Source organism: Phaseolus vulgaris, chromosome 2 (genome assembly GCF_051622355.1).
Source record: "Phaseolus vulgaris cultivar YP4 chromosome 2, ASM5162235v1, whole genome shotgun sequence".
NCBI classification, from domain to species: domain Eukaryota; kingdom Viridiplantae; phylum Streptophyta; class Magnoliopsida; order Fabales; family Fabaceae; genus Phaseolus; species Phaseolus vulgaris.
In genome coordinates this window covers 38,392,924-38,419,515 of record NC_143499.1, presented here as the reverse complement: position 1 = coordinate 38,419,515, position 26,592 = coordinate 38,392,924, and the positions used below count along the sequence as shown (strand labels likewise).

The 26,592-nt window shown below is 32.2% G+C and overlaps 4 protein-coding genes, 1 non-coding gene and 1 pseudogene across 6 annotated transcripts; 5 read left to right on the top strand and 1 right to left on the bottom strand.

The window, feature by feature from the left end:
* The first annotated feature begins 1,669 nt into the window (after window positions 1–1,669).
* LOC150029157 (uncharacterized) lies at window positions 1,670–2,218 on the top strand. The gene has a single exon (XM_090299424.1). It carries the CDS (start codon window positions 1,726–1,728, stop codon window positions 1,993–1,995), a length of 270 nt encoding a protein of 89 aa, XP_090155550.1. The 5' UTR covers window positions 1,670–1,725; the 3' UTR covers window positions 1,996–2,218.
* A 455-nt stretch (window positions 2,219–2,673) lies between these two features.
* Window positions 2,674–2,745, bottom strand: TRNAH-GUG (transfer RNA histidin (anticodon GUG)). The gene has a single exon. It is a non-coding gene; the product is annotated as a tRNA-His (tRNA).
* A 4,943-nt stretch (window positions 2,746–7,688) lies between these two features.
* Window positions 7,689–13,226, top strand: OXP1 (oxoprolinase 1). 2 transcript variants are annotated; one of them, XM_068613736.2, is made up of 3 exons: window positions 7,689–7,822; window positions 8,205–12,052; window positions 12,307–13,226. In XM_068613736.2, exon 2 carries the CDS (start codon window positions 8,230–8,232, stop codon window positions 12,022–12,024), a length of 3,795 nt encoding a protein of 1,264 aa, XP_068469837.1. In that variant the 5' UTR covers window positions 7,689–7,822; window positions 8,205–8,229; the 3' UTR covers window positions 12,025–12,052; window positions 12,307–13,226. The 2 variants fall into 2 exon arrangements, with proteins under 2 accessions (XP_068469837.1, XP_068469836.1); XM_068613735.1 differs by lacking the exon at window positions 12,307–13,226 and having other exon boundaries at window positions 8,205–12,170.
* LOC137811879 (uncharacterized) lies at window positions 13,220–15,512 on the top strand. Its single transcript, XM_068613738.2, has one exon. The coding sequence runs from the start codon at window positions 14,021–14,023 to the stop codon at window positions 14,996–14,998; it is 978 nt and encodes a 325-aa protein (XP_068469839.1). The 5' UTR covers window positions 13,220–14,020; the 3' UTR covers window positions 14,999–15,512.
* Window positions 15,513–19,244: 3,732 nt separating this feature from the next.
* LOC137811877 (2-oxoglutarate-dependent dioxygenase 19) lies at window positions 19,245–21,396 on the top strand. The gene is made up of 3 exons (XM_068613734.1): window positions 19,245–19,991; window positions 20,421–20,748; window positions 21,014–21,396. Exons 1-3 carry the CDS (start codon window positions 19,480–19,482, stop codon window positions 21,257–21,259), a joined length of 1,086 nt encoding a protein of 361 aa, XP_068469835.1. The 5' UTR covers window positions 19,245–19,479; the 3' UTR covers window positions 21,260–21,396.
* A 104-nt stretch (window positions 21,397–21,500) lies between these two features.
* LOC150029156 (uncharacterized) lies at window positions 21,501–25,199 on the top strand (annotated as a pseudogene).
* The last annotated feature ends 1,393 nt before the right edge of the window (window positions 25,200–26,592 follow it).

The following is a 26,592-nucleotide window of genomic DNA, read 5'->3' as shown; positions in this document are numbered from 1 at the left end:
CTTAATCTATGACTTTCTTCTTCATATTTAATTCTTATCATTTTTAATTACTGTAACATTTCTCATCTAATAATTAATATAAATGTAATAAAATTGTTTTCTATAATTTTAATTTATTTTTTAAATTTTAATATTCATATATTTTAAATTTTAGTTCAATGTTCAATTTTGCATGTGTTACTTATTTATTTTGGTCCAGCGAGTGTTAAGTCGGTATGGACCATGAAAAACAAAAAAGAAGCATAAATAAAATTTACGGAATAAAAAATAGAGAGGCCAAAACTACATACAAAGAATTATTGGGGAATAAAAAATGTAAACAAGCCAAACAAACATAAAGAAAATATTTAATTTTAAATAAAATAAATTTAAAAAATAGAAGGAAAACTGTTTTTTTTTATTTCAGTATTTAATGTTCAAATATTTTTTTGTTCCTACTAGGAAGATAAGACCTAAAGAACTATTGAAGTCTTTTTCTCCTTCCTTCGGTCGGTCAGGTTGTTGGGTGATGAACTGGAGTTCTTCTCGTCCTCTTGCTTCTCCTTCGACAGTTGGTCTCGGGTGAACACTGGATGGTGGGGATACCTGCGAAGACACTCTGACGCTCAAGTCAGTAAAGTGGGTGATGTTATTCTGGTAGGTGAACAGTAAAAATGACGTACCTTTCTCCTTGGGATGTGTGCTATTTATATTATTCTAATGGGCTTACCCTATTGGACCTGATTAGCGGAGTGGATCTCACTTAGGGTTGCATTACCTAATCCTTAATGACGGATTAACTTCACTGACCTTGGTTTGAGCATTAATAGTAGTATGGGTTGGTCAGTCGGTCGTGATTCTACTCGCATCGACCGAGCTTACCTGGATTCGGCTAAGTTTCTTAGGACTCGGTTGCCTCGGCCAAAACTCTCAAGACACGGCCAAAAACTATCGGGACTCGGCCAAATTTTTCTGATCTCGGTCAGGTAGACCAAGTCTCGGACAGTCAAGTGAATCTCGGTCAGGGAGTCCATGTGTCAGTCTCATCCCGGTACATTTTCTTTATGCATATATACAAATTAATGACATTACACTGTTTTATTACACTTTTATTACGCTCTTTCACTAATTATTGAATGAATTTTGGCGATGAAAAACAAATTTAAAGAATTGCAGAATTATTATGAGAAATAATAAATGTGAGCAATTAAGATTAGAGACCTACATTATTGATCTCTCTTTCTAACCACCTTGGTTGAACTGTGTGAACATTATTTTACATATTTACAAGACAGTGAAGTAAATGATAAGAATTATTGAGGATACTGCAGAAGCAAACAAATGTTTGGGTAAGGCATTTAGAAGACAGTGCATTGAATCAAAAGCAAAGACTATGAAGTTTCTAAATAAACAACCCTCGTGTAGAATTGCACTCTCTAATGGCAGAAAATGATGGCTATCTGCAAAGATAGATGACTGCAAAAAAGGTATAAAGTGGGTCACTAATGCATCTACCATTTTAATTGGAATGAGTAATGCACAGTGCACACCAACAAAAGACAACATTAAATTAAAACCAAATGACATGTGTCAATCCCATTCACAAAAACATCATTCAGTGTCAAAATTCAACTGTTCCTTCTTAAAATCCAATGACCAAGAACATCCAAGGTGGACTATAAGACTCCATGGGAGAAGACCATTGTGTCACCACCACCATCATACACTTTCTTACACAACAACATCATGGCTTCTCTCCGTTTTCTCTTCTTAGCTTTCTTCATTGTGTTGTCACTTCACAGCATTGCTGAGGTGGAAGCTAGTAGAAAACTTTTGTCTCCAACACTTCCTGATTTGGGAAACCTTCCTACCTTTCAGTTTCCCCCAGGAACCCAATGGCCAGAGTACAGGTTACCTCCATTCTTGAAACCTAATTACCCTGCAATTCCCTCAAGTTACTACTTTTACACTCCACCTGCCACCACAACCACACCCAAAACTTCTTCCAACCCTTGAGGACATGCATACAATTTGGCATCTTCATACATATATTGTTGCTATTAGCAGCAAAATAAAGGTTCATGCCCATGCACACAAGCATTCTCAACATCTTTTATTTTCAGTTTTAATTTGTATTCCTTATGGATCTCATCCCTGTTTTATGTGCACAATGTTTGGTGTTTGAATGAAAAAAAAAAGTGTACTTTTGTTCTTTAATTTTACTACAAATATATCATGACTCGCTGTGTATTTTTTATTCCATTCAATGTTTTGTTTCAAAGTTTCTACATTATCTAAAATAGTTTTGTTTCGAAGTTTCTACATTATCTAAAATAGTTTTGTTTCAAGGTTTTATATATAATATTGTGATATATACTTTTAATGTGGCAAAAAGAACTAGAAGTCTCGCGGCATATAAACTTGGATATCATCATGATTTGCCCCAGGCACATTTCAGAATGGATCATGAAAAGTTTTTACTTTTTTTTATTAAATAAATTATTTTTTTAGAGTAATTTGAGTTTAAGAACTTACAAGGAAAAAATGAGATCTCAATGGTGTTTTTGTTTAGTTCCAATTGTTTCAATTTTATTAGCAGTTCTTGATCTATCAAAACTCGTTAAACTATGCTCAAACTCGTGTCATATATAAATAAAATATAAAAATAAATACAGTACAAAAGGAGAAAAAAAATGTGGCTGCTGGGATTCGAGCCCAGGTCTCCACGGCCACAACGTGGAATTCTTACCACTAAACTACAGCCACTAGATGTTTAATTGTATATTAATATGTAATATAACATATAGATAAATAACATCATGACAGTCTGAATTTATTAGTTTTTTTAAAGTTTAGAACGAAAGGCGACTTTTCAATATTCAGTAAAGACCTCTAGCATAATTATATTTTGTCCCATTATCAACGTGTCATTAATCTAAATGAAACTATGTTATAATATTTTAAATATAAAGAGGTTTAAAACTTTAAAAAAAAATTATAATTATTAGACATTATGTAATCACTTATTTTGTGAATGACTTACGTGATGAGAAATTTGTATTTTATGTATGTAATGTATAAAAGTTTGTCGGATTAAACAAAAATTATAGTACCGTAAGTAAGATTAATCTCCAACGTGGACTAAAGAAATTTTGTGGTAAGACAAAAAATGTATAAGTTTATGAGTGGAAAAATATAATTAAGAATTATTTCTTTAATCAAATATATATCAAGAAAAGTGGGGCAGGTATTAATTTGTCATTGGACCCGTTGATAAAGATTTTTCATATTATTAACTATAGGCTAGTCATTGGAAGAATTTTTGGGTATTTATCATGCGATGTTATTCTCATATATCACTTTATTAGTTTCACTAAATGTGTAAAATTAAACAAGAATTGTTGTTCTAGTTTCATTAACGCTTTAATATTATGAAACATTATGGATAAATAAGGTACAATTCCTTGGTTTAATTAGTTTGCAAGGCTAAAATTTTAAGATGTTTCAACATGTAATAATAAATCATGATAAAATGGATTAGATTAAAAGAAGAAACGAATTACATGTTAATAAATTATATTTTAAAACTATTCTTTCTTGTATAGGCTTTTAGAATGTTTGTACTCTAAATTCAACCTATTGAAATTTATAAATAAGGTCAATGTCTATAGAAGAAAAAAATCAGGATCACTAAATAACGAAAAATTTAGACGACTTACTATTTTTAAGACTCAAATAATTTAATACATGTTTGGAAGCAATCATCTCTCAATTGATGATTTATCACTTGCTTATAATAATCTTAAAAGTAACTTATATAAAATATATCTATCAAATATACTTTCACTATATTTATTTTTTATATTAAGATTATTTTAAAAAAAATATTGTATCCCTTATATCAAGATGCTTGTTTTTCCAACAAAACAAATCCAAGATATAATTGTGCAAAAACTTAAAGATTATATTATCAAACATAGAAAGATTATTTCTCTTAAAGATTTAATAACAATATTCATCTCCATAAAATAGATAAAGTGACCAAGTTATCAAAGCTTTGCTCTTCAAGTGACCAAGTTATCAAAGCTTTGCTCTTCAAGGTTTGTATGTAATCAAATATTTGTGCGTGTGAGAAACATTTCTATCATTCACCTTGTGAAGTCACCCAAATGTGAGGAAGTTACATGTTATTTTTTTTCTCTAAGAGTTATCTTCCTTTGATCAAACATTTTTTATTTTGTAGCTAGAAGTGCAATTAGACTACTTGAGTTCTTAATCACAGGAACAAATTAAGAAAGGACAAAATGAGTGGTTTATGTATTTATGATGGAGAATAGTAGTTTGTATACTAATTTGTAATCAAATATTAATTAGTGAAACCTCTTAAATTTTGACTTAAGGGAAAAATGGATGTAATTCAAAAGTTATAAGTGAATTAATATAAATTTTTTGTGTTAGTTTGTACCGCTAGATAATATCCATTAGACGACTTAACAATCTATTTGAAAAGTCTTGAGGCTTTATGAACATTCAGTCGCGTTAAGTTTTCAAAATAAAAAAAGGTTTCCCCTAATGTGGTATATGGTTAACCTAGGTCAAATCCAATCAGATGTGTGGAAAGTTATTGTATGTAATCTTTCTTTTACAAATTAACAAGGGAGGAAAATTAGAATTAAAATGAAAATGTAAAACAAACTGAAAAGTAAAGCAATGTGAGAATTGTTTATAGACAATCATTTAGTAGACTGTCTAATAACACTTGGAAATGTAAAAGCATAAATGTAAATGACAAAATAGTAAAAACATGAAAGTAAAATGTAATGTAAACTAAAAACAAAGGAAATGAAACAAAAACAATGAATTACAATGGTTAGAACTTCTAGTCTGCAATCATTTGTTAGACTCTTTAACGATTGTTGTGCAAAAAAGGTAAAATGAATTATGCAAAAAGGTTCTTCGTCTAACTATTAAACCATCTAGTAAGCAATCACTTACTATATCTTCTAATTGTTATATGAAGAGATAACGAGAAAGAAAGAAAATGAAAGTAACAAAAGTAAATTTCATAGAAATGTAAATGACATAATCTTAAGTTGAGAGAAAAGTAAATGACTATAAATTTAAATTGCCAAAAAAGTAAATGATGTGAAATACAAAGTGCAGAAAGGTAAAGTACAAAAAAAAGTAAATTGCAAAAAAATAAATCATTGCAGGAAAAATAAATGACAACTGAATTAAACTGTAATTGAATGAACAAAATTTGTAAACTAAAATTTTAAAGTGCAGAAACTTAAACAAACAAGAATTGAAATAAATTGTAAATAAGAAAAGTGAAATTTAGATTTGGAAGGAAAACTGAGAACAAAAATCGACATTAGTATCTTCTCTTCAACACATTCATAATTAAATCCAAATTGACGACTTTTTACGGTAAGTGTACTGCGTTGTCAGAAGTAATAATGTGTCCCTAAGAACGAATATCAAATCCACAAGGAATGGTTGAATAATAAATTAAAATATTCACTAAATATAAAATAAAATAATAAAAGTTTGTTGGAATTTGTTGTGATGACAAGAATTAACAATAAAACAAATCAAAGAGTGGTAGTTTCAATTGGAAAAATAGGGATTGAGTTTCATCTTTCTCAATCTTTTGTATTTTGATTAACATTATAATATTTTGCTCTTTTTTGTTGATGTCCGTATAAAATTCATTTATATTGATTCATCACATATGAAATTCTTAATATGTTTCCTAAATATCAATTTCTTGCATATTTATAAAAACAACTTAGTATCAAGATCATAGGTTGATATCAATTAACATTTCAAGTTTATTCCTAGCACTCAAATCAAATATGTTAAGTATTAATGATGTTTAGGTCAGAACCATAAAAATACTTCCCAAACAGATTTAAGATTCTACATCAATGCATTAAGATAAAAAAAAATAATATCAATAATCAATCAAAAACAGAATATTATATTTAAAAATATCACCTCAATACATAAGAGTTTTAACATATTACTCTCAATCCCAAAGGGTAGAACTAGTCACACATGATGACTGTTACCAGTAGGGATGACATGAAAAGAAGGTCCAGAATGTTTTTTCTTGACAACGGTCTCCTCTAATGTTTCTCACACTTACCTATTATTCCAATAGAGAATAAAATGTTCTTATTCAAATAAATCATAAAATATGAAACAAAGTATAATAAATTAGGAGCTATTTTATATTTATTATTTATTTTAGCAATTAATACTCATAACTACCTATATTTTAATACGAAATATTATTAAAATTAGACATTTACCAAGTATACAAATATAAATATAAATATTCATATTCAAAATGAAAAAGAAATACATTAATAATAAATAATTAATAATGAGAAATATTTATAAGATACTTCCATATTTATACAATAAATCGTATCATATTTCTCTATTTGATATAATTAATTTATATATATATATATTGCATAAATAATTTCATATATTAGATTCACCTACATGAAATTTATAAATATAAAAATTACATTAAAGTTCATCTACAAGGTGTAAATATAAAAATTATATTAGAGATTCGTTTAGAAGGTGTGGTTGTATAGTTGTAACTAAATGGGACTAGTATAAATTTGTATAAAAAGTTTACCTACAATGGTGTAAAGATTCTTCTATACTGGCTATGTGTGTGAGGTGTATTTATAAAAATTGTATAAAAAAATTACTAAAAGAAATGTGGTTAAGTCCATAAGGATGTGAGAGATACTTGGAATAGAAATTACATCAAAAATTCTTTTGGAAATATATGTTGTCACATGGATGGATGTGAAAGATATACTAATGTAAAAATTTCATCTAAGATTATACTTGTATAATTTAAGAAGTATGCATAAAAATAAACTAACTTAAAATGATGTGAAAAACCTTTAAACTCTTATTTTGAAAAATCTTATTTTGTAAAAAACACGATAAAAATTTATATATAAATTTTGAACTATCTTAAATGCATGTAAGAAGTAATAATCATTAAACAAACAATAAAGAAAAACAGGAAAAAGATGACGGGAACCTGTAGTAAACTAAAAATGAAAATAAACATGGAAAAGATAAAGAAAAAAATATTAATTACAAGTAATTTCATTTTTTGCGGTCCTATTTTCTTTATTTTATATTGTGCACTAAGAATTATTTATAATAACAAATATTTTGTATTATTCTGTCCTCTTAACTAATTATTTTAACATATATTTTATTTTTTCTTTTAAACTATACACCTTACTAGGATTTGGGTCGATTACCTTGTCCTTGAACCGGGAAAATTACTTTACACACTTTAATAATTTTTCCTATGTATTTTTTTTAATTTGTGGATTACATTTCAAAATTAATTCCTTTAGTACTCATACATTACTTTTAAGCGTGACTTTTTTTTTTCTCTTCAGTACTCAATTCCCAATTGCGTAATTCTCAAATTCTCTTACGAAAATCATATTTTCATCATAAATTTGTAAAAAAAAACTTACAACAAGACACTGATTTGTATTAGTTCATAAAAAATAAATTAAATATCTAAATCAAAATAAATAAAAATCTCTAAAATATCAGTTTTCAGTTGTCAACACTTTTTTTTATTCTATCAATTTATATAATTAATTTTTGCTACATTCACATCCATTAATTTATATAATAAACAGAAGCATGAAAACGGAGACTAATAAATAAATTAGAAGTGGAGGTAGGGAAGTGAGCAACGACAACTCCCACCCAAGCACGCACGCATTGCCAGCAACCACGCCAAGGCTGCACAATTTCCTTCTCCAACGTTCGCATATCTGTAAGATTCCAACAACCTTTTCTAACTCCATGTTTTTCTTTCTATCCTTCCATCAATGCCATAAACCCATTCGCGATATTTGTATTTCATTTATGTATTTATTTATGCTAATTGAATACCAATGAGGTTTTTCAGATGTTAGCTAATCATGTATGTCACTTGATTCAGTTTTTTTGTTTTGTTTTTGTCTTTATATCTGAGTCTTGGCAAATGAATTTTCTGATATTGTGAGGTGGATTCATGCAGTTTCAAAGAAAATGAATATCTGATGTTTCTAAACTTTATTGGGGGGAAATGTAACTCTTTGGTGGGTATATGTATGTAATTTAAGTTACTTAATAGATAGTATGGTGATTGGATTGGAATCCATGTGACTTTGCAGGGGCTTATAATTGTGGTTCAATAGGATGGGGAGTGTTGCGGAAGGGAAGTTGAGGTTTTGTATAGACAGAGGGGGCACATTTACTGATGTGTATGCAGAAATCCCGGGTCGGTCTGATGGCCGAGTTTTGAAGCTTCTGTCAGTTGACCCTTTGAACTATGATGATGCACCGGTGGAAGGGATACGGAGGATCCTTGAGGAGTTCGTTGGTGAGAAAATTCCACGCAATTCCAAGATACCCACTGATAACATTGAGTGGATAAGAATGGGTACAACTGTGGCAACAAATGCACTTTTGGAGCGCAAGGGTGAAAGGATTGCAGTGTGTGTGACTCGAGGCTTTCGTGATTTGCTCCAGATTGGGAACCAGGCTCGCCCCAGCATATTTGACTTGACTGTGTCAAAGCCATCAAATCTCTATGAAGAAGTTGTAGAGGTCGAAGAGAGAGTTCAGCTTGTTCAGTCCGAGGAAGAAGAAAAGGAGGGTGCTTCTTCATTGCTGGTTAAAGGAATTTCGGGTGAGCTTGTCAGGATTGTGAAGCCTCTTAATGAAGAAGCGCTGAAGCCTATACTGAAAAGGTTATTGGAGAAAGGAATTAGCTGTTTGGCTGTTGTTCTAATGCATTCATACACTTATCCACAACATGAACAACAGGTTGAGAAGTTAGCTTTGAGTCTGGGATTCAGACACGTTTCTAAATCGTCTGCTTTGAGTCCCATGGTTCGAGCTGTTCCTCGCGGTCTAACAGCTAGCGTAGATGCTTATCTGACCCCGGTTATCAAAGATTATCTATCAGGATTCATCTCCAAATTTGATGAGGGAATTGGAAAGTTGAATGTTTTATTCATGCAATCAGATGGAGGACTTGCTCCCGAGAGTTCCTTCTCAGGGCACAAAGCAATTTTGTCTGGCCCTGCTGGAGGAGTTGTTGGTTACTCGCAAACTCTTTTTGGGCTTGAAACAGATAAGCCATTAATTGGGTTTGATATGGGAGGAACATCTACAGATGTGAGTCGATATGCTGGTAGTTATGAGCAAGTGCTGGAAACCCAAATTGCTGGTGCCATCATTCAAGCACCTCAGCTTGACATAAACACTGTAGCTGCTGGCGGTGGTTCAAAGTTGAAGTTCCAATTTGGTGCCTTTCAAGTTGGACCAGAATCGGTTGGAGCACACCCTGGTCCTGTATGTTACCGGAAAGGTGGAGAGTTGGCAATCACTGATGCTAACCTAATTCTGGGATATGTTATTCCTGATTATTTCCCTTCTATATTCGGGCCAAATGAAGATCAGCCTCTTGACATCAAGTCTAGCAGAGGAGAATTTGAGGAGCTTGCTAGGCAAATAAATGCTCACCTAAGAAATCAGGATCCATCTTCAAAAGACATGACGGTAGAAGAGATTGCACTTGGGTTTGTGGATGTTGCTAATGAGACAATGTGTCGTCCAATAAGGCAGTTGACTGAAATGAAGGGACATGAGACAAAGAACCATTCACTTGCATGCTTTGGAGGTGCCGGACCTCAGCATGCTTGTGCTATTGCTAGGTCGTTAGGTATGAAAGAAGTTCTCATTCACAAATTGTGTGGGATCTTAAGTGCATATGGCATGGGATTGGCAAATGTTGTAGAAGAGGCACAGAAGCCTTATTCTGCAGTATATGGAGCTAAATCTATTATTGAGGTCTCACAACGAGAAGCTGTTTTACTGAGACAGGTAAAGCAGAAGTTGAAAAATCAAGCATTTAAAGAGGAAAATATTTCAACGGAGACATATTTAAACTTGAGATATGAAGGTACAGACACTGCCATCATGGTCAAAAGACAAATAGCTGAAGATGGACAATTATATGATTATGCCACTGAGTTTGTGAGATTGTTTCAGCAGGAGTACGGTTTTAAACTCCAGAACAGAAACATTGTGATCTGTGATGTTAGAGTTCGTGGTATAGGAGTTACCAATATATTGAGGCCACAGGCTATAGAACCTGCGTCTGGAAGTCCTATAGTCGAAGGCTACTATAAGGTTTACTTTGGGAATGGTTGGCAGGAAACACCTCTCTATAATCTTGAAAAGTTGGGCTATGGGCATATGATGTCCGGGCCAGCAATCATCATGAATGGCAATAGTACTGTGATTGTAGAGCCCAACTGTAGAGCCATCATAACCAAATATGGAAACATCAAGATTGAAATAGATTCCCCTTTAACCAGTGTTAAAATATCAGATAAAGTTGCAGATGTTGTACAGCTCTCCATCTTCAATCACAGATTTATGGGTATAGCTGAGCAGATGGGAAGGACACTACAAAGAACTTCCATTTCAACAAATATCAAAGAACGACTTGATTTTTCCTGTGCTCTATTTGACCCTAGTGGGGGCCTAGTTGCAAATGCACCTCATGTTCCTGTCCATCTAGGTGCTATGTCTAGTACAGTTCGGTGGCAGCTCAGTAACTGGGGTGACAATCTAAGTGAAGGAGATGTTTTGGTTACTAACCATCCATCAGCTGGAGGTAGCCATCTTCCTGATATAACTGTTATTACACCTGTTTTCTTCAATGGGAACTTAGTATTTTTTGTGGCAAATAGAGGGCATCATGCAGAGATCGGGGGTATTACTCCTGGAAGCATGCCTCCATTTTCAAAGTCCATATTAGAGGAAGGAGCTGCCATTAAGGCATTTAAGCTTGTGGAAAAAGGCGTCTTTCAAGAAGAGGGGATCATTAAGCTTCTGCAGTTCCCTAGTTCTGATGGTCTGGGAAATAAGATCCCAGGATCCCGCAGGATTCAAGATAACTTATCAGATCTGCGAGCACAAGTAGCAGCAAATCAAAGAGGAATTACTCTAGTTCAAGAGCTCATTGAGCAGTATGGTCTGGAAACTGTTCAGGCTTATATGAATTACGTACAGGCCAATGCAGAAGCAGCAGTAAGAGAAATGTTGAAGTCTGTTGGTCATAGCATTTCATCCAAGTCAAATGAACTTGCGACTATTGAAGAAGAGGACTACATGGATGATGGATCCATTATTCATTTGAAACTGAGCATTGACTCTAGTAAAGGAGAAGCAGTTTTTGATTTTGCTGGGACAAGTGCTGAAGTTTATGGTAATTGGAATGCACCAGAAGCTGTAACAGCTGCAGCTGTCATATACTGTGTTCGTTGTTTAGTGAATGTTGATATTCCTCTCAATCAAGGTTGTTTGGCTCCAGTGAAGATTCTTATCCCAGAGGGCTCATTTCTCTCTCCTAGTGATACTGCTGCTGTAGTAGGAGGTAATGTCCTTACATCTCAGAGGATAACTGATGTTATATTCACTGCATTTCAAGCCTCTGCTTGTTCACAAGGATGTATGAATAATTTTACATTTGGAGATGATACATTTGGTTACTATGAAACCATTGGAGGTGGAAGTGGAGCTGGTCCTACTTGGGATGGGACCAGTGGGGTACAGTGCCACATGACAAATACAAGAATGACTGATCCTGAGATTTTTGAGCAAAGATATCCAGTGATTCTGCACAAGTTTGGACTTAGAGAAAATAGTGGTGGAGATGGATTTCATAAAGGAGGCGATGGTCTTCTTAGAGAAATAGAGTTTAGGCGCCCAGTAATTGTTAGCATTCTTTCTGAGAGGCGTGTCCATGCACCAAGAGGGCTCAAGGGAGGGAAAGATGGTGCTCGTGGAGCTAACTACCTTATAAAGAAAGATAAACGAAAGATTTATCTTGGTGGTAAGAATACAGTTGAGGTGCTTCCAGGGGAAGTTCTTCAAATTTTGACTCCTGGTGGTGGCGGATGGGGTTCTCCATTGTAAAGTTTCTTGTCTGTTGGATCGGAAAATTGTAAGAAACAACTTCATGTTTGCTGTTTTGGTCACATGGCATCCAAAGTTGTGTTGTTATTATGGATTGATATGCGATACACATCAATAAAATTAAAATAATTGGATCTCTATCTTAATATATTTGTTAAATTATTTTCAGAACTTTTACCCTCAACTCACACAATTTCCTTCATTGTTCGCCTACACAAATTTTTTTATTTCATAATGTTGAGACGTTTCTGTCTAACATAGAATCTGTGCAATCTTTCTCAGAGATTGGATCCCCAGTCTTCTATCCAGTCATCCAAGTCTTATGCAAGTGAGGTGTAGAAAGGGGTTCTTGGGAGCAAACGTGAAACTCTTCTCCTGCCGTCAGTATTTGAACCTACAAGGTTTCTCAATTAAATCTATTGATTTATTACGTTCAGTGTTCGTCTAGTTTTTGACAAGTAGTAATTTGAGTCACTTCCGTCTTTGGCGAATTTTTCCCTTTTGAGAAGTGAGTTGCAAATATGTACTTTTACTCTCTCTCGAAGCATATACATCCGGCCAAAAGAGCTTCGTACTACCTTGAGGAGATTCTCGAGAGTTAGAAGGTAGGTCATGCATATTGAGGCGCTTTTTCTCTTCCATACAACAGCATAACTAAATATATCTAGATTATAGGTAAGGTGAGTTAGACAATTTAGATAGTGTGTCTATTCTCATACTTTGTCAGCATATAGTATTTAATTCTTTATGCTATATAAGACAATGTATCCTCTGGTTTTGGTTGAATTGGCACTAGGATTCTTCTAGGATCTCCTTGACGAAATTTGGTTTTGGAGTCAAAATCTTACAAGGGTAGCTTAGGGTGCCTTATGTTTGTTGGATCATCTTCTGTTTAACTAGCAGGCTTCTGTTGTTGGGAAATTTGAGGATTGTAGTATTTTTGCTATTATTTTTGTCCTCCTTTGCGTTGTATAAGGTTATTTGGTGGAAATATTTTGCTACTAGGCTAAAATTTTGCTATTGGTGCCATAAATTGCAGATTAGGATGTATCCAATAACCTCTTTCAGTCCCAGCGGCTGACACAATTGGTCAGTCTCATTTTATATATACTTTTCTCATGTTAAAACTTTATTAGAATAACTTTCTTTTATATATGTTGTTTATGTTGTCATATGATATAAATATATTATTTGCAAAAACACATATAGAAACAGGTGCATAAACAACATACAGATATTCGAGTTTTATAGCTGACTCTCTTTTGTAAAAAAAAAAAGTATTTCCTACAAGAGAACATATTTATCATTACATTGTTTTTGTCCCTATACAAAAGTTGCCGACATTTCTATTTAGTTTATAATTAATCTGTAGCTTCCTTGGCTTAGCTATGTCATTTCAAGCTAACAACTATAGCAACCTAATTATCCCTTCTTTTTCTTTAGCATTATAAAATAGAATATTTTTTTTTCTTTCTCTCTCTCTCTCGTTCACAAGTTTGCAAGTTCAACATGCTAAAGATTGTTAGATAGTAACACTTGAAACTCTAATTTGGCAAAGTGACAGGGTTTGTCCAGTACTAATTTTATTAAGTACCATGTCAATTACGTACAAGCAATTTTAAAAAGAAAAATAAATAAAATAAAATAATTTTATCATAAGATTGCTGAATAACCACTCGTTAGTCCTCACAGAAATAAAGTCTCAATCTTGAAAAAATTAAAAGAAAAGTATCCTTTGAGTTTTTGGTGGGTTGGGCCAGAAAAAAAAAGTGAGTCCAGCAACACCGACATAGGAGCCGCCATTAAAATAAGATGGAAACAAAAAAGTAAAACAAGAACCGCGTCAAAGACTCAAAATTTAAAAACATGTTTCTTCCTCTTACGTTACATTATCCTTAGTCAAAGTTCCAACCTCTTCTCACCTAACCCATCATTCATCCATTCCAATCCAATCTCTTCTTCGATTCCCATGTTGCTCTGATTCTTTCTCTCTCACATGGAGCTGTATCACAGAAAATTGAAGCCAGATGAACCTCCAGTTCCTCCTAATGATTCGTATGGAAGTCCCAACACCCACCCAAAAACCACATACTTGATCATCTGTTTTTCCGTTGCAGCCGCCGTTTTTGTTGTCCTCTGCTCCTACGCCATCTATGTCAAGTTTTTCTCTCCTAGGAACAGGTCTGTGAGGAGAACCTTGTCACGGCCTCAAACTGAGGAAGATTTCTTAGACGAGGAAGAACATGGCCCTGTGGTTGACCACCCCATCTGGTACATCCGCACCACTGGCCTCCAACAATCAGTGATCGGTGCCATCACCGTTTGCAAGTACAAGAAAGATGAAGGCTTGATTGAAGGGTCGGAATGTTCCGTCTGTTTGAGTGAGTTTGAAGAGGATGAGAGTCTCAGGCTTTTGCCAAAGTGTAACCACGCTTTTCACTTGCCTTGCATTGACACCTGGCTTAGATCGCACACCAATTGCCCCATGTGCCGTGCTCCTATTGTTACTGACCCCACAAGGGTTCCATCCATGGACCCCAATGCTTTTGGTTCCAGGTCTTTTGTGGAGATGGAGGTTTTGGAAAGTGGTGGTGGAGGTGAACATGATCATGCTCATGATCATGCTCAAGCTCAAGCTCAAGCCCAACATGGTGATGATTTGTTGAGGGGTGAGGTAGAGGAAGAAGTTGAAGTGTGTGAAACTGAGAACTCGGCTACAGAAGTGGTGCCTGTGCAGCCAAGAAGATCAGTGTCTCTGGATTCTTCTTCTGCTGCTAAGATCAGTCTTGCTCTTGTAACTGTTGTGTCAGGAGATTCCCATGGGAATAGTTCAAAGAGGGTTAAAGGTAGTTCTTCTTCTTCTTCATCATCCACTAGTTCCATCAAGAGGTCACGATCCTTCAATGCCAAACATTTAATATCATGGTATAGCCGCAGCCAGAGAAAGCCAAACGCTCCATTGAGAAGCTTCTGATTGATTGGAAGTTGGCTCTGTAAGTTCTCAAGAAAAATCATTAGGTACTGTATTTATAGTCTTCATAAATCTCTATACAACATACACTCAACTTTTTCTGCTGCTTATGAAAAAGATTAATAACACATGATCATGGATTACATAGAGATTAATGAAGACTATAAACCTTACAGTTTTCCAGTGTTTGCCAACTAGAGTGTAGTTTTTGACTCTCAACAAGGTGAGGGTTTCTATGTGAATGAATGAAATAGACCATGTGATGATCAAGTGTATCTATATAGTATAATGGCAAAGCAAAGGTTGTGAATGAATTGGAGGATTGTCCTTTGCCTTGTTTGGCTCACAAGGTCCCACGTGTGATGTCTGTTCTGTTTTCTCAGAGGCAATATACCAAGCAATTTATGTGTATACCTTTTTTTCTCATCGAACATGATGCATGGATGCTGAAAATAAATGCAGGGTATATTGTCTAACATTCAGCAATTAATGTAATATCTTCGAGTACTACTGAAAATTATGGAATCGTGTTTGCACATTAATAATGAAAACTAAACTAACAAACAAGGTTTAGGTTGCAAATTGCAATTGCTATCGCAATTTGAAGATGAAGGAATTTTCAGAAACTCAAATTCACGTGCCTAAAACGCAGTCTCAGGATTTAAAGTTCCCTTGCATGATTTTATAATTTGTCACATTGTAACATGGTTTAAGAGCTCTTCAGTGGATAGTTGAAAAACAAAAATGATACAATACAACTTGGTCATGTAATAAAACCATGACATGAGACAACAAACAATATCCTCTCTTACTTTTAATCCACCCAAAAAAATTAAATTGAACTAAATTATTTTTTAGACAATCTATTTAGACATATCTTAATCAATTTAGTTTTTAAATATTTCATAGACTTATAGAATGACTTGTTTTATAAAATAATTATATTTAAAAAATTCAAGGTAATATTAGTTTTTTAAACATGTTAATATATATATATATATATTTATATAGTCCATTATGTTGAATCAAGTTTTATACCATTTAACAAGTGTAGTTTATACCCATAGATCAAGTTTTAGAAAGAGTCGGATGCAACAATTTAACAAGTGTATTTTATTTGTGACTTACTTTTGAAGAAATTATAAGGTAAATACTAAAGATATTACCGTTTTATTTAACCATCTTACTTTTATTCTCTTTTTCCTTTTTTCAATCCCATCTCATGAAAAGTCTTACATGGGTAAATTTATTTTTGGATGGATCCTAGATCATGAATAGCTTATCAACTAGAGATGCGCTATAATATTTAATGCGCTATAATTTTTAATGTAATATATAAAACCAATAAGTAAAGGAGAATATTTGTATTATTTATTGGATCGAATGAAAAATGGAATCATTTAATAATTAAGTATAATTTGGAATGAAATGAATAAGGACAATATATCATCAGATAATCATAATTATCTATTTACAACAGAAGTACTTTTTTTGTTGGATGAATAATACTTAAAGAAATAAAATATTAATGTTTTATTCCCTCTAAGAATTTGTGGTGAAGTTTGAAAAGGCAGTTGATAGATGGTTGGTAGAGAGAAGGGAAGATTATTAACCTAGGCACAAATTTCATATTTTACTAAGATAAATCACTTTACTAAGATCAACCACTTTACTAAGATAAAAAGAGATAATTCTACTTATGTATGCTAATTGTCTAGTTATTATGATGTTCGAGATACATTTATTGTTATATAAATTTTAACTCAAAGACTTGTAAATATATCTGTAAACTATGAGTTTATGAGAATATGATGCAGATACATATTGATAACATTTTATTTTCTTTAAATCATTTACACTTAATTTTTTTTAAACTATTGTATATTGAGTGTAATATTAATCTTCTTTAAGTTTATTAAGTATATTTAGATTGATAATATTTAAATTGTTGTATATTTATTTATTAGAGTATTATATTATAATTTAGTTGGGAAAAATTAAGCTTGAGAAAATCATATTCAAGAATATAAAAAATAACAATTTAAATTTTTTCCCTAAATTAGAAAAGATTATTTAATATGGTAAATAAATATAAATACTGCAATTTATATAAAGTTGAAACCCATCTAAATATTATACAAACAAATAAAATGGTTGATCTTGGAAATATATTTTGAATGTTATATGGTAGAGCATGTTTTTTTATTCATGTAATAAATATACTCCAAGTAGTATAACAAAATATTACATTTATCATATTTTAATCTTAATTTTTTAAATCTAAATAACAAATAAATATAATTTATATTTATGCAAAAGACATTTCTAAAAAAATGAGAGATTTTAAAACAATTAATTTAAATAAAAATATACATTAAACAAATATTCTCAGCATTCATCTTTACCTTAATATCTATTTATTTGAATTTCAAATTTTAAATTTGATTCTTCTTTTTTTAATGTTTGATTTCACTTTTCATTTTTAATTATAATTTTTGCTTTTTTTTTTCATGAGATCACGTCTTCATTTATGGACATTTTTCTTATTATATTTTTTCTTTTATCAACCTCCTTTTTCTCTCTATTGTGAATTCCATGATATGACATTGGATGATGGATCTTATCTCTTCTTGGACATCAAATTCTTTAAGAGATATCCATCTTTTGATTTTAATTTTTCTTCAGCAAACTATCCTTTCTTCTAAAGAAAAACTTTTGTATTTCATATCAACTTAAATACTTTTAGGTTGTTTGCATCTTTGATCACACAAAGTTTATTTTCAAAAGACACCTAATAACTTTTCTCTAACAATTGAGCAACACTTAACAAATTTTGATTAATTTCAGGAATATATAAGACATAAAAGAATGAATTTTATTTGCAATTGTTTTTATACCTTTCACAACTTTAGAAATATCTGATTTGTTGAGCTGTTTCAAAAATTCATGATCATGAGTCGTGTGGTTTGTATAACCATTGTCTATAACCCAACCTTTTGTAGATTTGTTGGTTGTAACACATGATGTTGCAAAAAGTAGTTTCTCTTTTGATTCATCCTCTACAATCTTGACATCTTATTGGAAATGTTAAGATTTGCATATATTTTCTACATGTCCCAATTGACCACATTTGTGGCATTTTGCATCTGGCCTCCATCAAAACTTGCTGTGTTAGTGATTATTTTTCTTGTAAGATGGAATAATAGGTGTGTTGTTGTGTTGGTTGCATTTTCTCTTTTTGTATCTTTATCTTTTAACTTCGAAAGCACCTTTGACAGTACAAAGTAAAACACCTTTAATCATACGATATTCTCTCATTAGTCTTTGTTATTCATGTGCTTGCAAGGCATGTATTACTTCTATCAAAGTAATTGTAGACAAACCTCTTTTTAATAAATGTTTCATATCTCCCAAACATTGTTACCGACATTTTCTCAACTGGTTTGGAATCGAAAAACTCCTTACTCAATAATTTTATGTTGTTAGCAATATCCAACAAATTGTTTGAGTATTTCTTAATTATAGCTCAAAATCCCTTATCAAATTTAGAACTTTTATACCTTAGATCTTCTTGTTTTCTTCATATTCTCCTTTCAAAATAATCTAAAATTTCTTTGGTTGACTTTAAGGTCATGATTCTAGTAAGGATCATTTGTGAAATGACTTCCCCTTTACCTTCTTTGTCTTTCTTTGCTTTTACATTTTGATTTGGATGAGAGATTTTCACGTAAAGAATTTAACATATAATCATATTCCACAACTTCTAATAAATCTAGCCCCTTTAAATCAGTTTGTATTCTTAAAATCCATAAATCATAACTTTTGCCATAAAAAAATATAATAATGACTTGTGAAAAATTTATTTCTCCTTTCATTCGACAAATTTAATGATAACTCTTGATACTATTGTTGGGATCAAATTTCAAAATATACTTTGGATATGTTATATAGATGAACTTATTATTTATTTTATTTATGTATTTTAAATATATATATATATATATATCAAAATGTTCCAAAATATTAATATTTACAATATCACAATCTTAATTTCTTAAATATAAATAGTAAATAAAAATATATTTCTGAAAAATATTTTCTAAAAATTAATTTAAATAAAATAAATATTAAACAAGCATTCATAACAAAAGTCATTGTTATAAATGTCAAATTCATTGTGAACCTAACCTAATAAAAAGATAGGAAGAAAATAAGCTTATGTTAGGAAGAAAATATGCCAACCCGGGTCCCTTTGGTTTTCATCAAACCTCTTCCAAAGTCTAATTTGTGACATATGTGATAGTTACGCAGCCACAAATGGACACATGAATGGTGGCTAATTTAATGTTAGACACGTTTCAGATAGCTATGAACTGAGTAATGATAACAATTTAACCCCATTTCCTTGAACTTGAAGTGGCAAGGCTTACTCATATTGGTCACTTTCCAACTTTCTCTTCATTATCACTGATTTAATTTCTATAATGGCTACAACAGCTTCTGAGGTTGGCAAAGTACAATCCAATAATAGAAAAAGTTTCACAAGCGTGAAAGCACTCACTGAATCACCAGAACTCACTTCCCTCCCACCTTCATACACTTACACCACCAATTCAGATGACGAGATAGTGGCAGACCCAGATGAAGATGATCCAATTCCTGTCATTGATTATTCTCTCTTGGTCGCTGGCACTCCTGATCAACGGGCCAAAACCATCCAGGACTTGGGCAAGGCTTGTGAGGAGTGGGGGTTCTTCATGCTCATCAATTACTCTGTGTCAAAGAGCATCATGGAGAAAATGGTTGATGAAGTTTTTGCTTTCTTCAATCTTAGAGAGGAAGAGAAGCAAGAGTATGCAGGTAAGGATGTGATGGACCCTATAAGGTATGGCACCAGCTCCAATGTTTCAATGGACAAAGTCTTATTCTGGAGGGATTTCCTTAAAATCGTAGTCCACCCAGAGTTTCACTCTCCTGACAAACCACCTGGGTTCAGGTTCTACCTCAGTCTCTTCCACATTTTCTCTCAACTATTAAGAGCCTCTTTGATGACAGTTACTTATAACTTGGAAGATTCTTAAATTTAAGAACCAACTCTTAACATCATAGGATCAGTCTTATATAAGAATAATTGCTGACAGTTGCTTATTATATAATCAACAATCCTTAAGATTATAATATAAGATATGCTACATAGATGTCGCATGCTAAAGATATGTAAGATACGATAAGTCTAAGATACATATTTAGTATTTCTAAAGAAATCATAAATATAATTGTAATTCTGCAAATCCAAATTAAAACATACTTCAAATCTATATATATGTGCTAGTTAGATTATTGTTGATGTTAAATGAAGAAGAATGTGTATTAAGTAGTAACTAAGATACTCTGTATGCTAAATATGGAATGTTTTGCTGTGAAGGGAAGCATTAACAGAGTACAGTAGAAGAAGCTGGAAACTGGGAAAGGACCTACTCAAAGGAATATCGGAAAGCTTGGGATTGGAAGTCAATTACATAGAGGACACAATGAACCTAGATTCTGGTTTTCAAATGATAGCTGCAAATCTATATCCACCTTGTCCACAACCTGAGCTTGCAATGGGAATACCTCCCCATTCTGATCATGGCCTCTTGAACCTCCTCATGCAGAACGGGGTTAGTGGCCTTCAACTTCTTCACAATGGCAAGTGGATCAATGTCAGTTCCACTTCAAGCTGCTTGCTAGTCTTTGTGTCTGATCATCTTGAGGTACACAATAACAAATCCTGGTTAAAATTGTTAGGTACATATGGTTATCCCAATATGATCTATAAATATGAGTTATGTGTAATTCATTTTTATCATCTTTTATCAAGCAATATGTTACTTCGAGAGACTTATTTTCTCTACTTGGCCTATGCTTATGATATCTAACCCTCTCATCCTCTGATTACCAACAACAGCTAAAGATTTTGTTTCTTTTCTAACAGCAATTTAATTGTGATATCCTCGTACCCTTTTGGTTTTGCAATAGGTTGTGAGCAATGGCAAGTACAAGAGTGTAGTGCATCGAGCAGTAGTGAGCAACAAAGCTACAAGAATTTCTTTAGCAGTAGTAATTGCCCCCTCCTTGGAGACTGTGGTGGAACCGGCTAAAGAGCTGCTAGACAATCAAAGCAATCCTGCAGCGTACATTGGGATGAAACATAGAGACTATATGCAACTTCAGAGCAGCAATCGGCTTAATGGGAAGTCTGTGCTAGACAAAGTTAAAATCTGAATTTGAATCATAGTTACCATAGGCAATAGGCTCAAAAGTTAGTGTTTGAGGCCAATGTTTTGTAAAGTATAATAAGCCAGCCAAAGGGATCAAGTTTTCTATGATGAATCAGATGAGGACACCTTGATTTGATTTTACATGCCCAGACTATGCAAATTGGATCCATTTCTAAAGTGAAAGATTAATTTTACCTGCTTAATTAAATCAAAATTTTCCTACTTTTTTTCTTTTTGTATATAAAATGCAGTGAGTATTAAAAGAAAATTTGTTATGTTTCTATTTATTCGAAGCCTTTTACCATTTGTTAATAGTAGTTCAAAAAGGAAGTGGCAATGCCAGACAAATATCTTATGGTAGGAAAGAGTTAATAGAAAATATTTCTACTTTTTTTGGTTTCAATATATGAACATATCAGTACGGTGAAAAGAACTTACGGCTTAGATCATGCTACTTTTCCTAGCCTTGGCTGATCAAGCTTATCCTTATCAAGTTCATGTTATAGTCATCAGTTGTCTTGTCTCAGATACTTCATTGCATTGCACATCCAGTTCTACCTTCAAACTCCACCATCATAGGAAAGTTCCATCTTCAACACTACTTACAACTACATCCACCAACGACACCAAGCTTATCCTTCTTGTTTCTTCCTGCACCTCCATATTGTCTTCTCTCACCTCCATATATTTTCGAATTTCCAAAAATGTTCCTCTATAATATTCCATATTCCGAATTACGTAATTTGGAAGTTATTTTTCAAATTTATAATTAGTTTCTGAATTAGGTAATCGGAAGCTTTTTTCATATGCATGATTACTTTCTGAATTATATAATCTGGAAGTCTTATTTAGCTTCTGGATTATGTAATTCGGAAGTCTTTTTTTAAATGTGTTCTGGATTATATAATCCAGAAACTAGTTTATGGGGTGACACAAGAATGATAAAAATGTATTTTCATGTTGTGTATGAAGGTGAGATATGGAGTTGCAGAAAGAAAGAGTCTTAAAGATTTATTGGAAAGCAATTGGTTCCTACGCCCAACGTCTTTTGTATAGTTTTTAAGTAGGAGTGGGTGATGTCAAATGTATTCTTGATTTGGTATTTTGGAATATATTTCTGAATTTGGGTTTTCAGAATACCTTTTTAGATTTTGGAATCTCTAGTTTAGAATATGTTTATAGATTTTGTTTTTCATAATTTTTTTTCAGAATGTATTTTTGTATTTTGAAATTTCTTTTTCGGAATGGGATTTTGGTTTTCTAATTCTATTCCAAAATTTCATTATTTCTAGAACACAAAAATCTATTTTGAATTTCTTTTGGAAGGCAATTTTGGAATTTCAACAGTTGATTAGGTGCAAGTTCAAAATCATTGGGTGCATGAAACAAGAATGAAACAATTGCCTTGTTGGAGGTGATGAAGATGGGTGGTTGTAGTTATAAGGAACAACGAAGGTGGCATGTCAAGGGAAAGAAGCATGCACTAGGGCAAAAACATTTTTTAACGATAGCCTTCCAACGTTGATTCATAGCAAAATGTTGTTTATTAAAATACGATAGCATTTTTATTGATTATTACGAATGTATAAATATTGGTTCATGGTACAACAGACATCTATAATCTTGAATGAAATATAGAGATCCTTTAAATAACTGTTGTTTATGAGCTTGACATAAACTGCGATTTTAAGATAATCATAACATATGTTTTAAATTTCAACATAGGCAACAATTATTTATAAAAATCGTTGTCTATTTTTTTTTACCATACTCTAGGTGCGTCTCACTTTATACTTTCACTTTCATTCTCCTTATGCTTCCCTGCATGCATTGTCATCTTTGCTCTCTTCCATTACTCCATTGTTTGTAAGTTTTTGTGCTCCCTCACTCACATTTGTTGTTTTCGGGTTCTCTAGTGTCTACGAACACAATTTTTTACTCCATTTTGGTCTCTTTCGCCTTGTTCCTCCGCATTGTCGCTACCCACCACCACTAGGTTAGTAAAGTTTTTTTTATTGTTAAATATTTTTGTACTTTTGTTTTTGAAGTTATATTATTTTTTAATGAGTATGTTAAAGTGGAATTGTTAGGTTGTAATTATTAATTACATGTTTGTAAAGTTACAATTGTATATTATTAAGTTTTTTTTTATCCACAAAAATAAATAAATAAATATAACTCACTTTAGAAGTAAATCAACCCATATACATAGCATAGTAGAGGGCATACCGCACACCCTACCTAAGCACCCCCAAAAGAGTGTCAACACTTACCTACCAAACAATCAACCTCAACCACACAGATAGAAAAATAGAACTTGAACACCTACTGCCAAGCCCCCCTCAACAACACATGGAAGACCCAAAACCAGTCACATTTTAATCAAAAACATATATATCAAGAGTTCAAGACACCAATCAGAAAAAGGAGAAGCATCTGAAGAAACTTTAGAAGAAATCCAAGTTCAAACCTTTAAGTGATAATTGTAGCATTGTTGTGTAGTTTTGTTTAAGTATTATATTTACAAGTGCAAATTAATAATATGATGAACTAAAAAAAATACCATAATCTATGACATTATTTATTTCAAGAGAGAATCAAACCTAAGTCCCATGATACATAGAACATTTAACCACTACATCACACAAACATTTTAATTATATTATTATTATTATTATTATTATAATAATTATTATTATTATTATAATTATTCTTATGATTATTAATAGGAACAATAACATTTACAATATTATTAATAACAAAAACAACAATATTAATAGTAAAATTAATAATAAGTTTAATAATATTAATATTACTAATACTAATGTAATCAACTACAAATGTTAATCACCTACAAATAAATTTATGAATAATATCCATAAATAAAAATTCATAAATAATAATAATAGTTTTCGATTCCAATATAGTGGAACTACATACAAATTCTTTTTATCAAACTACTTTCTTATTGTATACAGAAAATTTTATATATAAATTGAAATTAATATATAATTATCAATAGATGATAACAATTTTTTTTAAGTGATTTATAATAGTTCTAATACATATATTCGTTTTAACTACCCTGTCCTTTCCTTCTTTTATACACTTTACCGAACCTATCACTAATGATGTGAGCTTAAAGGGGAGTGATGTAGTAATCAATTATATGAAATGAATTTGCTTTCTAGGACAGGGCCAAGATCTTTTAATAATGAATTCATTATGGCAAAGTTATTTCAAAAGGAATGTGCTAAGATGCAAGGTTGTTGATTTATGGTAACTGATACCAATAATTTATCCTTTTATGAGCAGGTAAATGGCTATTAAGCTCATCAATCTATTTATTAGCAATATACATGCAGGATTCAAATTCTATGTCTCCTTTTGATCAAAGAGAGATGTAATGGTTTTAGTTGGCACTTGGGGGAATTTTATTTGAAGATTAGATTGATTTGGGAACAAAGAAATGAGTTTGAATTTGAATACATGCATACTCATTTTAAGCACAGAATGAGATCCAAAATCTTTCCACTACAAAATTTGTGATATTATGTATTATATTTATATATGCCCCCCAAATATTCATCTATCAAGCAAAAGAACCACCATAAAATAAACAGTCATAGTGACATTCACATTCAGAAAAGGTCCATCACTACATGAAAAGAGAGAGAACAAGTATTTTGAAATCTCCACATGGTGCTCAGTTGGCCAACATGTTTCTCATGGAAAGAAACAGCAGTGTCATGGAATTCTTTCCCAAAGGTTGGCTGAAACTTGCTGGTGTTGGCCAATATGTTTACCATTTGGTAGCTATGAAACATCAAGAATCTGGAGGGACCCAAGTGCAGATGACTGTCTCTCCATATTCAGAAGATGACCAGAGATGCATATCTATATTCAACAATGGTAGAATTGGACACCATGAACCCATTGTTTAGAGTGAGCTACAAATGTTTTGCTATGACAGTAATGGAAATCAGTGATCATTAGATGTAGTGTGAAAATCTTCAAGAAAAACTAGACCAAAAGAAGGAAATTTTGAATGGTTTTGGCCCAACATGTCTATAAGTGTGATCTTTCAGGATCCACCAAACAATAGGTGGATCCCACAGAATGATTATTGCAATGAGACAAATATGAATCGATTATTGAAATGGAATGGGTATAATGAAGTCAGGGATTCTTCAATTTCAGTCAATGGAATGGAATTTCTGCTATGATGTCAATGCACCATGCAGCACTTGCAGTCTATTCTAATTTACCTTTTCCTTAATCAGTTAGGCACAATTTCATCTTCCTTTAGTGCTCTTTGTCACAGAAAGCAACCACTGGTTCAATTAAGTCGATGCATGGTACATTGTAAAAAATCAAAACCATATTTGGGAATGTTAACAAAATCAATTCCATACCAATAATGCAATTGCAATATCCTCTGGCATTGTTTACGTTGTTGGTTGTTGGTTTCTGGGTTCATTTTGTTGCCAAGCCCGCAAATGAACGTGCAACTAATTATTGTGTCATCCACGTCACTTTATGATTCAAACCTAATAAAATTAAAATTTCTCTAACATTATATATACCAAAAAAAGTAAAAATTTTGAAACAGTTACATTATTAACACATAACTGTTGTTCAGAAAAAGGTAATTGTAGGTAGGGATCACTAACAGATTGCTGTAACATAACACTTATATTTTACTTAACTGCAAATTCAGAATATACAATATATCATATTTTCTTTTGTCTTTTTCTCTGATATGAGTATACATGACTATAATAATATATTATAAAACAAATTTTAAATATAACTCAACTTTATAATGATAATTTATAAAACAAAGTTTTTACCTAATTAGAGTATCTCATGTAAGATTTGAGTTATACTTGTGATGTGGTTGAACATTTCAGATTTGATCAAACCAGAGAGAAAGAGAATGTTTGTTGCATAAAGTCTTTATGCAGTGAATTCTCAATAAAAAAGGACTTGGTTTCTTTCAGTTGGAGTAAAGTCTCGTGAATAACTTGTTGTATCATAGCCTATTTTACTATGTATGTGGCAAAGCACCATTTTCAAAATTGATTTCAGTGGTGGTGAAAGCTGGCCAAGTGGGCTTCCATTAAAGCAGAATGCATGTTTCTGATGTCGATAGGAATCATTGTCCAATATGCTTACATTTTTTTCTTATTCTATATGGCAAAGACTAAATGCAAGAGAAAGAAAAGTGACTTCAAAGCATTGAAATGTATAACACTGTACATTGTTAACCCCAATAAACACAACTAGATGTACCCCAATAATTCTACATTGTGGACTAAATGATTGCTGCAAAAT

Bases quoted from the DNA above. Each gene is read 5' to 3' on its own strand.
- LOC150029157 (XM_090299424.1), top strand. From the start codon at position 1,726: ATGGCTTCTCTCCGTTTTCTCTTCTTAGCTTTCTTCATTGTGTTGTCA.
- OXP1 (XM_068613736.2), top strand. From the start codon at position 8,230: ATGGGGAGTGTTGCGGAAGGGAAGTTGAGGTTTTGTATAGACAGAGGG.
- LOC137811879 (XM_068613738.2), top strand. From the start codon at position 14,021: ATGGAGCTGTATCACAGAAAATTGAAGCCAGATGAACCTCCAGTTCCT.
- LOC137811877 (XM_068613734.1), top strand. From the start codon at position 19,480: ATGGCTACAACAGCTTCTGAGGTTGGCAAAGTACAATCCAATAATAGA. The intron at 19,992-20,420 runs GTTCTACCTCAG...TTTGCTGTGAAG, and splicing joins GACAAACCACCTGGGTTCAG to GGAAGCATTAACAGAGTACA. The intron at 20,749-21,013 runs GTACACAATAAC...GTTTTGCAATAG, and splicing joins TTGTGTCTGATCATCTTGAG to GTTGTGAGCAATGGCAAGTA.